At 41.7% G+C, this 12,047-nt stretch overlaps 1 protein-coding gene across 4 annotated transcripts in view; it reads left to right on the top strand.

Moving 5' to 3' along the window:
- lrriq1 (leucine-rich repeats and IQ motif containing 1) overlaps nucleotides 1-12,047 on the top strand; it is a 213,534-nt gene that overhangs the window by 37,408 nt on the left and 164,079 nt on the right. For all 4 annotated transcript variants that reach the window (XM_068050442.1, XM_068050441.1, XM_068050440.1 and 1 more), the window contains 3 exons: nucleotides 483-1,733; nucleotides 7,320-7,472; nucleotides 11,587-11,737. In XM_068050442.1, the coding sequence (XP_067906543.1) occupies nucleotides 483-1,733; nucleotides 7,320-7,472; nucleotides 11,587-11,737 (1,555 nt within the window). The remainder of the gene's footprint in view (nucleotides 1-482; nucleotides 1,734-7,319; nucleotides 7,473-11,586; nucleotides 11,738-12,047) is intronic.

Here is a 12,047-nt window from a genome sequence, read left to right as displayed (position 1 = left end):
CTTGTATCTGTTTCTGCACACATGCCTCTACCTCTTCTGCATCTGCCACATGGAAAACACTCCTTGCCCAGTCAGTTACAGTTGCACTTTCAATGTACCACATGCCTAGCCTTTGGCCTGCCATTCACCACAATATCTCTGTGGCTGTTGACCTGGGATCAAGATGACTTTCGAACTTTACAGTTGGCATCTGTGTCAAGGGAAAATATCACTAAATTTAAATAAGAGCAGAGTAATTAGATTGTAAATATATTAATTTGCATAATGTGCTTTCTCCATAACTTTCATGTTGATTATTTTAAAATTAAGCTTGCATAATACTGTACAATTACCATGCAAGAATAATAAACCTTGATGTTGTACAGGAGCTTATCATGGTGATTTGGGATAAAATAAGAGAAACTGTTGCTTTTAGTTATCTGTTATGAGAAAAATGAAATTTTTGTGCATACAGTGATATTTGCTTGGTTGCAAATTTCTAGGCATTACTACTATCAATGCAGATTAAAATGGATGAAGAGCTAAGGGTTTTTGAAAAACAGCAGAGTAAAGAGAGGAAACGAGTGAAAGAGCTGCAAAATAGAGCAGCAACAACAATTCAAGCAAGATTTCGAGCACATTTAGTGCATAAAAAGCATTCACCAATATTGAAGGAGAGACGGGATGAAAGGAAGAGAAAAAACGAGCTGCAGTTAAGGATGGCACAAGAAAAAAGAGAATTTGAAGAGAAAATTAAAAGAAAATTAGAACAAAAACAGAGAGATGAGGAGGAGGAGGGAAGGAAGCAGGAAGAAGCTAAACGATTACAAAGGGAAGAACAGAAACAAAGACAGATTGAATATGAGAAGAAAAAGGAACAGGAACGGCGAAGGTTAGAGAAGGAGAGACAACTGAAGTTGGAGAGACTCCAAAAACTACAAGAAGAGGAGATAAGAAAAGAGCTACAGAAAAAGAAAAAGGAAGAAAAACAAGATGCAGAACAAAAAAGGACAGTAGAAAGAAAGTTATTTGAAGGAGGAAAGATAAAGAAGGACTTAAAACAAAGGGAAGAGACAAAAATTGAGAAGGAAGATGAGCCACAGCTAATTGAAGAAGGAAATGTTAATTCCAATATAAATGAAAAGAAAGAAGCTAAACAATATGGTAACAGTTCAGAAAATGTGTGTATTCCTATGAAGGAAAATATAAGCTTGCCTCATAATATACAGCAAAACAACACTTTCATGAATGACAGTAAAGTTGAAGGGCAGTGTACAGTTGTGATGGCTACAGATACAAAATTGGAAATGAAACTTCCTGCTGAAGTAGTGGAAAGTATAGCAGCGGAATCCAGTATCTCAGTACCAAAAAACAATAGCTTACTGCAAATAGTCAATATATGTGCAGTTACTGACAAGCTCCCTGACAGACTATCAGGTGACGGAATATCGGTACTAAAGACTAGTGATGGTAACTTATATAAGGAAGGTCTGATTGATGCTCACAGAGTAACTGAAAGTATGGATCTTAATTTTGAGGAGAGCTTAGCCAAAGGGCTCACAGTACCTGATCATGTTGAGCAAAAGAGACTAAGTTGGATGAAAATGTGTACTCCTTGGTCCGAGATTAGCAGAGTAAACAAGACGAAGAAAGTGAAGCAACAAATCAGACTTCGAAATAATCCAGTCAGCCAACTGCCTGCTCTGCGTCCTGAAGTAATACTGCACTCAGGAGTTTGGACTTCACTTCAGCAGGTACATTTTATATTTTATTGTTGGTGAACCTTAACAGTATTATAAATTAGTTGTTTTAGTAGGGAATTCTTTTCATTCATGTATTTTGAATACTTATTTTGCACCCCCTTTAAGACTCCTTTAGCTGCACACTTTACCAGCATGGCACTTAGTTTCAAGGTTGCTGCAGGTTAACTGTTAGAAGATTTGTGAAAATAATCCTTTGTTTTTTATATTACCTTTCATCTACCACAAACTCATTGAATGGGAAATCAAACTGGATCTGTGTTGTACCACTCCCAAGGTGCAGTCTTTTACAATCCATTATGTTGTGTCACCATTTCACTCTAGCTGCTTACAGTCATAGAGTCATTTATGGCACAGAAGGAGGCCATTCAGCCGATCAAGTCTATGCCGGCTCTCCACAGAGCTGTGTAGTCAGCCCCATTCCCCGGCTCGATTCCCATAGCCCTGCAAGTCTATTTCTCTCAGGTGGCCATCCAACTTCATTTTGAAGTCATTGATTGTCTCCGCTTCCACCACCCTTGTGGGCAGCAAGTTCTAGGTCATTATCACCTGCTGCGTAAAAAAAAGTGCTTCCTCATATATCCCTAAGTTCTGGTCAAAGCCGAGCCTCTCCACTTACCATTGGGAATCTTGTAAGAACATGTTAAAAATGCTTATTGTAATAGGGGATTGTAATCAAGTTTCACTAAATTGAGAGCATTTCATATCTTCTGGTTCCTTCTAGTTGTCTCCCCTCATATCCTTTCCAGAAGGCATTTGTTGCTTGCTACATGGTGACAGTGGTTGCCTGACACTTGGATGTCCATTATTCATATGTGAGTCTTTAGCAAGCTATTTAATAGGGGTCACTAGCACAACTGATCCTGGTCCTGTCCTAACCATACATCCACATGCGAACTTGCAGCAGAGATTCCCGAACAACAAACAAAAGTAAAAACCCTGGCTGACTTTCCCCTCTTGAATCCAGGGGTCCTGAGGCCAATTATAGTGCCCCTATTGCCATCTGGCTGAAATCAGCTAACTCGCTACAGACTGAGGATCAAACTGGAGCCTTCTTTGTCTTTATGGCTCAGCTGTTCAATGTACAAAGCCACTGGGAAAGCTTTGATTTTGTGTGGTAAAACATCTGGATCAGTAAATGGAACTCTGAGTTAAGTAATCCAAATCAGTACTACAGTACTGTCATGAGATTTAAATACAAACCTGCAGGCATTTGTCATCTCCTCATTATGGGTAATTTAGCACCAATTTAAAACTTAACACCAGAATTGTTCACTTCAACAGTTTATATGAAACATATGGATAGAATCCCCTTGTTCTGGATTTCATTTATTTGCACCGAAAAGTCTACTGCTAACTTAGCACAATAAAAATGCGGATTCCTTTGTGTGTTTTATTGTAATTTTAGTTGTCTTTAAGTAGTAAATATTTTGAAAAGTTATTCTGGAGCTTATCCGTTTTAATCAGTGAAAAAGCCCAGGGCGATTGAGTATGGTTACAGCTGGTTCTGGATATTTCTACCTCCATTCCCTTATGGCACTGTTGAAGTAAACAGACATCAAAAGAATGAAACAACTGATTTGTCAAAATGTGGGAGAGTATTTTGGTCAAAAGGCAGTAAAATTCTGCAGAGAATTTTGATCAGTTTTGCAGATAGTGTTTGATGAAATCTGGGGGACCTCCCCACGTCTAAGCATACTTTCTCCTCAATAAAGTGAAGCATTAAAACATGTGATTCCCTATACTTATTCCTGCAGCATTACTAATGCACTGAGGAAAAATTTGCTGGACTCATATTAAGTAAATATTTTATTAGCTACCATATTTACACATTCATTATTCTGTGCAGCGTGGATATCGTGAAAATGGGCATTTAATTCTGGTACTTGAGCTATACAATGCTGATATGAAAGTGGTCCATTTGTCGAGCTATAGTGACAAATGCGGAAATCAATAATAATGGCAGCTATTTTGATTAGGTAACAACGCTGGGCATTTTATTTTGTGAGATCAAAAAAAAAATGATCGTGTGGGTAAAATTGGTAGTTGCCAGTTGAGCAACAGAAGCTCATGGCCAATTTACACCCCCTCCCAGTTTTCTTTTTCATTGAAGATAAAGTTGAGCATGGATTGCTGGTGCACTATGAGCCTGTTTTGTTATCAATTTTATGTCCTATATTCTATATCCATTGAGGACTTAAGTTTGGGGAAGTGGGTAGGTAGTGTGAAATTAATGAAGATGCCATTAATCAATGATTTTGGTGCAGATTTTTAATAATGAAAACTTAGATTGCCTAGATTTGAGTGGAGTCTGCAACCAATTCAGTGGAATTCAAAAATGGTTTGTTGCTGCAGAATTTCACTGACCCTGATCATGGCTTCTTTTTAAATGAGGAGCAAATAATAAAACTGATGACTTGAAAAATATTTTAGAGTAAAGTGTTTTGGTAGAGTTAGTGATAATGGGTCTTTGCTGGCACAGAAAATAAAGAAAACATCAGACAGACAGAGAGAGATGGAGAGAAGTGAAGTAAAAAGATACTTGAATGAGAATGTTCTTAAATGAAAAGGTAAGGGCCTAAATCATTGTTGGAAGGGAGCATGCAAAGCAAAAACTGGCATTTAAATTGGGGAAAGAGAAGAAATAAAGTTGTGTACAGAAGCTAGTAGTTCTGTGGTTTTGGCTACATGAGGTCAGGACAAAGCAAATATCCTTTAGAGTGCATTAGTGATGCTGTAGGAATGAGTATTGAGAGGTACACCTTCTGGAGCTCCTGAAATTCTATCTAAGTGATAGGAGCATGCAGCTACAACCTGTGTCCCAGAATGGCGATGCACAAATATACAGGTAGCAAGTTTAATATATTACTGGTCGAGCTCTGTGGTGCTGGAAAAAAATCTGTAAAGACCAAGCCCAGTATTCCAGTCATGCAGGTTAGAAGGCGGTGACATAACAGTACCCAGGTGGATGTGAATCAAGGAAGGGTAAGAAGCCAGGTAAGGATGGGATTAGTACTGAGTTGCTTCCGGGTGAGGAGCTGAAAGAAGCATGAGTTGTTTCTTAGTGGTGAGGGGGAAATATGCATTTCATTGGATGGATTAGATGGAGCATGAGCTACTGCTCACTGGATCAGGAAAACACCTGAACTTTTGGAGGGATAAGCTTCAGCTTGATGGTGGGGGAGATTTATTTTGTTTTAGTAGGGAAAGCGGAACACTATGTTTGTGCTCAATGAATGGGGAGGAGTAGCCTCATTTGTCTTCAGTTGAGGTGGGGGAAGGATACGTTTGTTCTCAGTGAGGGAGGAAGGTTGAGTTTCCTTCTGCATGCAGGGGGAGAGGAGGAGATGGGTGGTGGTCGGGGGTGGATGGTGGCAGCAGTGTTGACTTTGCCTTCCAGAGGAGATGTGGTGAAAGTAGAGGTGGATGGACCTCTTTGCTCTCAGTAGGTAGTAGAGAATGCTGAATCTGCCTTTACTGAGGTTGAATTTCTGCTGAGATGGGGGTTTGCTGTGCAGAATTCTCTCCAGTGACAGGGATTGGTAGCAGCATTCCTCTTCAGTCCAGGAGAGGGAGGGGCTCATTCTTGTTACCTGCTCAGTGCATTGCAGTGACCTGATTTACGTTCATGGTGGGGGGGGTGGAGGAGGTGGTTTGGTCACAATTTTAGCTGATTGGGGTCAGGGTGGGGGGAGGTGGCACTTTTCTAATGGGATGAGGGGAAGGTTACCCCAATAATGCTGCATGCATGTGTTAGTGCAAACTCATGGGGTACCTCTGTCATCACAAAGTGATGATTTCGAGAACAATGGTATGCACATTAAACCTGCCATTATTTTACCAGCAAATTCTGGTACAAGAACACAAGTATTACATGCTGTGCACCATCTCAGAGTTCAACTTTGTATGTAAACTGTATTTGCATAATAGTAAAGAAAGTATGGTGGGTTGATATATTTATATCCTTTAAATATAGAGTATCATTGCACCTGTACAACTGATAAGGTTCTTAACCAAAACATTAGTGACAGAAACTGGATGTGTCACCATTGGATTTTATTCAAAAAATGTGCAGGTTCAGTCAGGTTCTGAGAGCCATGCCAGTCCCCTACCTTGTCTCAATTTAAGGCATTCTTCGGCTTGCACACCATTTTAAGAATCAATTACAATATTCATTTGTTTTCTTCTTGTTTGTTACTAGTCTAAACCCTGTAGAATGAAAAATGAGGGGAACATTGGCTGGGATTTTATGGGCCCCTGAGGCGGGGAAGGAAGCTGGTGGGGAGGAGGGTCTCTCACCTCCCCGTCGTCAAGCGATCTTCCTGGGGACGGGATAGGCCGACGATGGATTTTCTACACAGAGGCCAATTGAGGCCCTTAACTGGCCTATTAAGGACCTGGTCCTGCCGCTGCGGGATTTTACCAGTGGCGGGGTGTGCCTCTGCTGTGCAAGGAGGCCGCCTTGCAACACAAGGAACCCTCCCTGCGGGCTTTGGTGGGGGGGCCCCTCCTTGTGGGCCATTTGTGGCCCACGGAGGAAACCCACTGGGAACCACTTTACCCCTGGGAATCCCCTGTCCCTGGACTTCACAACCACTCCCACCACCACCCCTCCCCCTCGCTGGGGCCTTCTGGACTGGCCCCAGCAACCTCACCTCATCTACCTCTTGTCCGGGTTTCCAGCGCTGGGCTTGAGTCCGAGACCTCTGTAGTACCAGTAGTGGCCCATACTCTTGGTGGTGCTACTAGTACTGCTGAGCTGCTGGCCCTCTGATTGGCTGGCAGCTCACGGAGGTGGGATTCCCGTCTTTAAAGGGACGGGGATCCCAGCTCATGAATTGTCAATTGAAAAACATTGGAGGATTGCACCGGGGGCTGTAAAAATGCAGAGGCAGGGTTTCCCCGCCTTTTCGGCCCAGCCCCAGGAGCCCCTCCTTCTACACAAAATCCAGCCTGTTGAATTTGATCAGTTCCTTATGCAATTGCTAAAATAAATAAGAGCTGCTTCTATGGAATAACTGTAGTGATGTTCAACTAAGGTAAAGGAATGAATCTCGTACACCTGACATTATGAGTATCTGAGTCATCATTGGAACACAAATGTATACTGTTGGACAGATGATCCAAAGATCTATCTGCATTTTACAGATAGATTCTGTAGGGTTCAGGATTTAGGATCACTGGATTTTTTTAAGCTCATCAAAGCTGTCAGTGTTCAATTTTATCTTTTAAAATAACTGTTATAACTTATTCCCTATAATATTGACATTTTGTTTTTATCATTTGACAGATTGTGTCCCTGAAACAGGTTAACCACCAGCTTTGAATTTAATTTGATACAGTTGAAATAATTAATTTGGGCTGAGAGTTAAGAATTTATCTTAATTTTGGATGTAACTCATATGGTCAAACCTAAATGTATGAGCCTTCTGAAGGTCCAGACATAAGCTCTGGAACCAAACCAAGTGCCAAATTTACTGAGAAATCCATTTCTCTTCCATCTTATCTGTTGCAGGATATAGGAATGCTATTTTGTCAAAGGTAATACTCTGCATACTAAAACCTTTTTATTGAATATAGGTTACAACGATCAATCTTCAAGATTTGCCAGGTTGCAGCCTATCCACACTTTCACAATGTCTGAGACTTAAGTCGCTAACACTCCGAAACTGTGAACTAGAGACATTGGAGGGTGTCAATAATTGCAAAGGTTTAAAGTACATCGATGTGCAGGTAAACAAAGAATCATTTGCTTTTGAATAATTAGTATTAATTAATATCTGTAATTGTGCATTATTCTTGCTCAAAATACCCACACATATACTAAAAGTTATCAACTACATCTGTTACAGTTGACAGTATTGCCCACACCTATGTCAGACTTTCGACTGATTGGTTTAAATATTACATTGATAAAACAACAATAAATCCCAACTGAGCAATAATTTTTTTTTAAAAAGAGAAAGGTCAGTTATTTCTTGCTGGTCTCTGCTGACCTTGATAACGTGGTGGAGCTGGGGATTTGCAAGCAGCTGCTGAGCTAGTGTATCAGGTGGCTTGTGGACCATTCCCTTTGAGTGAGGTTTAGGAGGGAATGAATTAGTACTTCAGTTTTTTTCTTTATTTAACAGTCAAGCATTCCTAACCAATTAGCCTTGAATTTACCTCAGGATGTGCCTATTTAGGAAACATTCCTATAGAGTGTACACTTTAGCCTTAAAGGGACAGGTTATGCTAAGCATAGTTCCAGCTTGGCAACAGCTTTCCCCAAGGTAGTCCCTTAAATATTAGGAAAGGGTTATCAAGATGTCACCTGTCTCCTTGTGTGTTGCATGATATCTTTATAAAACAGCTTTTCCTCTGTGAAGAATACAACTACTTCTATTTCACAGTCAAGTCTTAAACTTTAATTGCAATTTCAAATATATTACCACCAAATATGAATCATAAATATAGCATCTTTAACATAGTAAAACATCTCAAGGCACTTCACGGGAGTGTGATAAATGGGTTCTATTCTTGGCTCCACTGCAATAAGATGCTGAGTGAAAGCCAGGACCCTCACCACAGAAGAATGGAGCTGTGGAAAATCAGGTACGGAGTGTTCGCCAGTGCAATTATTATGCCCTTAGGTTCCAGATAAGACTGAGGCTGCTGTGGCCGGAGAGCGGGAATGTCAACTGCACTGCTTGTTTGGTCTGGAAGGGATTAGTATTTGTACGACAGCTTTAGCTTCCTTTTTCAGAGTTGCTGTACCAAAATTTCCTAACATGGTTTAGATTCAAATATTTGGCCACTAGAATGTCAAAACTTTCTTTGGCAGCCCATAACAGTTAGACATATGCTGCTAATATCATCTCTTGCCAATCTCCGTCTACATAAATAGTACACTTTTGCTGAGTGCCAGGATCTCCACATGGTAAAAGCCATGTAGTATGTCAGTGCATTTTTACTGTGTAAAAATTGAAGGAGACATTCACTGTCTCAGTCAGGATCATACTTATGAGGATAGTTTTCTAACTTGGTTTCCGCATGTCTCTGTTTCTGTGTTCTTGCTTCCATGTGCCTATTACTCACTGTATGCTACTGACATTCTTTCCATATGTCTGCCACTTTATTTGCCAGTCTCACATTTTCTTTCTCTTTCTCCCTAACTGTACGTATTGCACTCTCTCATTTTACTCTTGACTTTCTCATGGAGGAAAACACAGGCATCCACAGTTCAGACATATTCTTGGGGCCTTCTGAGAGCTGGAAGGTGGATATGTGTTGTCTGTTTTGTGTGATATAACGAGATAGATCTTGTTGTCCTGCTGACGGCATGTTCCGTGGCGGGGGGTAGGCCGAAGAATTGGAGTGGCAGCGGATGCCACGGAACCAGACGCCAGGATTGCCGGACCTGATCTTCCGGGGGCGGGATAGGCCAACGTCGGCCTTCCTGACCAGAGGCCAATTGAGGCTCTTAAGTGCTGGCATCTTGCCAGCGGCAGGGGGGCCACCTTGGAAAACAAGGAGCTAGCCCTGTTGGCTTGGGGGTGGGGTGGATGGGGGGTGGTTCCCCCTGATGGCACTGCTGATACTGTTGAGCTGCCGGCCCTGTGGTTGGCCGGCAGCTCGTGGGAGTAGGATTCCCATCCCTATTAAGTGTTTAATGGGACGGGGATCCCGCCTCCTTAAACTTTCACCCCAAAAGACCAGAGGATCTCTCTGGGGGGCTGAAAAAATGCAGCGCCAGGAGCCCCGCCTCTTGCACAAAATCCAGCCCAACGAGTGGGTTGATCGATAGATTTCTACATATTAAAAACATAAAGGGTTAGGGGGATAATGCAGGAAAATGGTGTTGAAGCAGAAGATCAGCCATGATCTCATTGAATGGCGGAGCAGGCTTGAAGGGCTGAATGGCCTACTACTGATCCTAGTTCTTGCGTTCTTATGTTGCAGGATGCTTGTATGGGTTGGGAGCAAGTAGGAATCTGGGAGAAATACGGATGGAATGGTTGCTGGGAACAGAGGGGTAAGGGGCAACTTGGGGGGGGGGAGAAATGGGGAAATGCATGACAGTTGTGACAAATTACAGCCCAGCAGGACAGAATGGCAAAAATCTACTTAAACTTGTTTCAGTATTATTGAACATAGGACCCCTTGCTTGCAATTGGCTAATAACCGCCTTCCCACGATCAGCCAACACCCCCTCCCAGTTATCTGATTTCCCCCCCCCCGCACAGGCCTCTACACCACTCCCTATGCTTTCTTCCCCTCCACATTCTCAGCGATCTCTCTTTCCACCCCCACTCCGCATGCCCCACTGCATAATGTGACCTATTGTCTTCTTCTAAGACTTTCCTTCAATGTACTTCAGTATACAGTCCCCATTTTTTAAATATTCTGATACTCGATGAGCAGAAATTTCCTTCAGCTAAATATTAGGAAGACCAAAAGTCTTTGGTTTCCGTCATCGACTCTGTTCCCTAGCAACCGACTCCATTCCTCTCCCTGGCTACTGTCTGGGGCTGAACGAGACTGTTTGTAACCTTGGTGTCTTATTTGATACTGAGATGAGCCTCTGACCACAGATCTGCGTCATCACTATCACCGCCTACTTCCACCTCCATAACATTGCGTGGCTCCATCCCTCCCTCAGCTTATTTCCTGCGGAAGCCCTCATCCATGCCTTTGATACCTCTAGACTTGACTATTCCACTGCATTCCTGGCCAACCTCCCATCTTCTACCCTCCATAAACATAAGTTTATTGAAAACCTTGCTGTCTGTATCCTAACTCGCACCAAGACCCGTCCACCCATCACCCCTGTGCATGCTGACCTATGTCGGCTCCAGGTCTGGCAATGTTTAGATTTTAACATTCTCATCCTTGTTTTCAAATCCCTGCATGGCCTCGCCCTTCCCTATCTCTAATCTTCTCCAGCACTTCAACCCTCTGAGATCGCTGTGCTCCTCAATTCTAACCTATTGAGCATCTCCAATTTTATTTGCTCTACCATTGGTGGCTGTGTCCAGCTACCAAGGCCCTAAGCTCCGGAATTCCCTCCCTAAACTGTTCTTCCTGTCTACCTCTCTCCCCTCCTTTAAGATGCTCCTTAAAACCTACCTCTTTGACCAAACATTTGGTCATCTGCTCTAATACTCTTAATAGTCCTGATGTAGTTCGGTGTCAAATTTTGTTGTTTGATTCCCTTGTGAAGTGCTTGGAACATTTTACTGTGCTCAAGGCGCTGTATCAATACAAATTATTGTTTTCATGTGACTGCCTTAATGCTGATAAGTGGAACGGAGCAACGCTAAGACACATTACTGAACTTTCACTCTTCTCCGAGTGTGAACATTTGAAGTGAAATGTGAATTTGGACTGAAAAACTGTTAAGTGAACAGAGCGAATTGCTGGTATGTAGGAGGGAGATTCTGAAAGTTGCTGCAACTGATTAGTTGCTGACCATAATCTTAGCTGATTCTTCAAGATTGTCGGGAAAAATTTTACAGTACACATGATTTCTATTTTGAAAATAAGGACACCTGCAAAAAAAAGCAGCTGGTGTCAATCCCTCAGTGTCCATAACGTATAAATTTAACTCTATTCTACAATCTCCTTGCCAAAACCAGAGAGCAGAACCATAGACCACTGACTCATCCTAGAAGCATATAAACAAGAAACAATCAGATTCTGGAACAGCCTGTGTAGTACCATTTTTGATTTGTTCAACCACAAAAATGGACCATTTATTCTACCAATTAAAACCTTCTGTGGTATAAAGCTACCATGACAATGTATGATCTATTCTACTAAAAGTGCAATATTGAATGATATCTAACAATCTTTTCTCATCACCTAGGAAAATAACATCCAGAAGATCCACTGCCTTGAGTTAGAATATCTTTATATTCTTCTGCTCAATCACAATCAGATAACTTCTATGCATGGTCTGGAGAACTGCAGCAACCTACGGGTCCTTGAGTTATCACATAATAACATCACTCGAATAGGTGGGCAATTTATGGCTGCTTTTCTGTTTTACTTGCATTGTGTTCTCATTTGATGTTGAAGGCCTCATGGTTAATGAGGAAAGATGTACGGTACAAATGAAACCTCAGTGAATGTACAGAATTTTTTGTAACATGGAGTTTTGAACATTTAGTTGCTCAGTGTACTTACAGTTTCCAGGTATTACACCTGTATGTGTAACCTGTTTCAGATTTTTTTCTGAACAAGAGAAAGTACTAACTCAACACACTTAGAACAATACCTGATATTGATACGAACATCAAAAACCAGTTACAAATATTTTCCTTCCAA

This window comes from Heterodontus francisci, chromosome 18, assembly GCF_036365525.1.
Source record: "Heterodontus francisci isolate sHetFra1 chromosome 18, sHetFra1.hap1, whole genome shotgun sequence".
Classification (NCBI taxonomy): domain Eukaryota; kingdom Metazoa; phylum Chordata; class Chondrichthyes; order Heterodontiformes; family Heterodontidae; genus Heterodontus; species Heterodontus francisci.
This window is presented reverse-complemented; position numbering and strand designations above follow the sequence as displayed.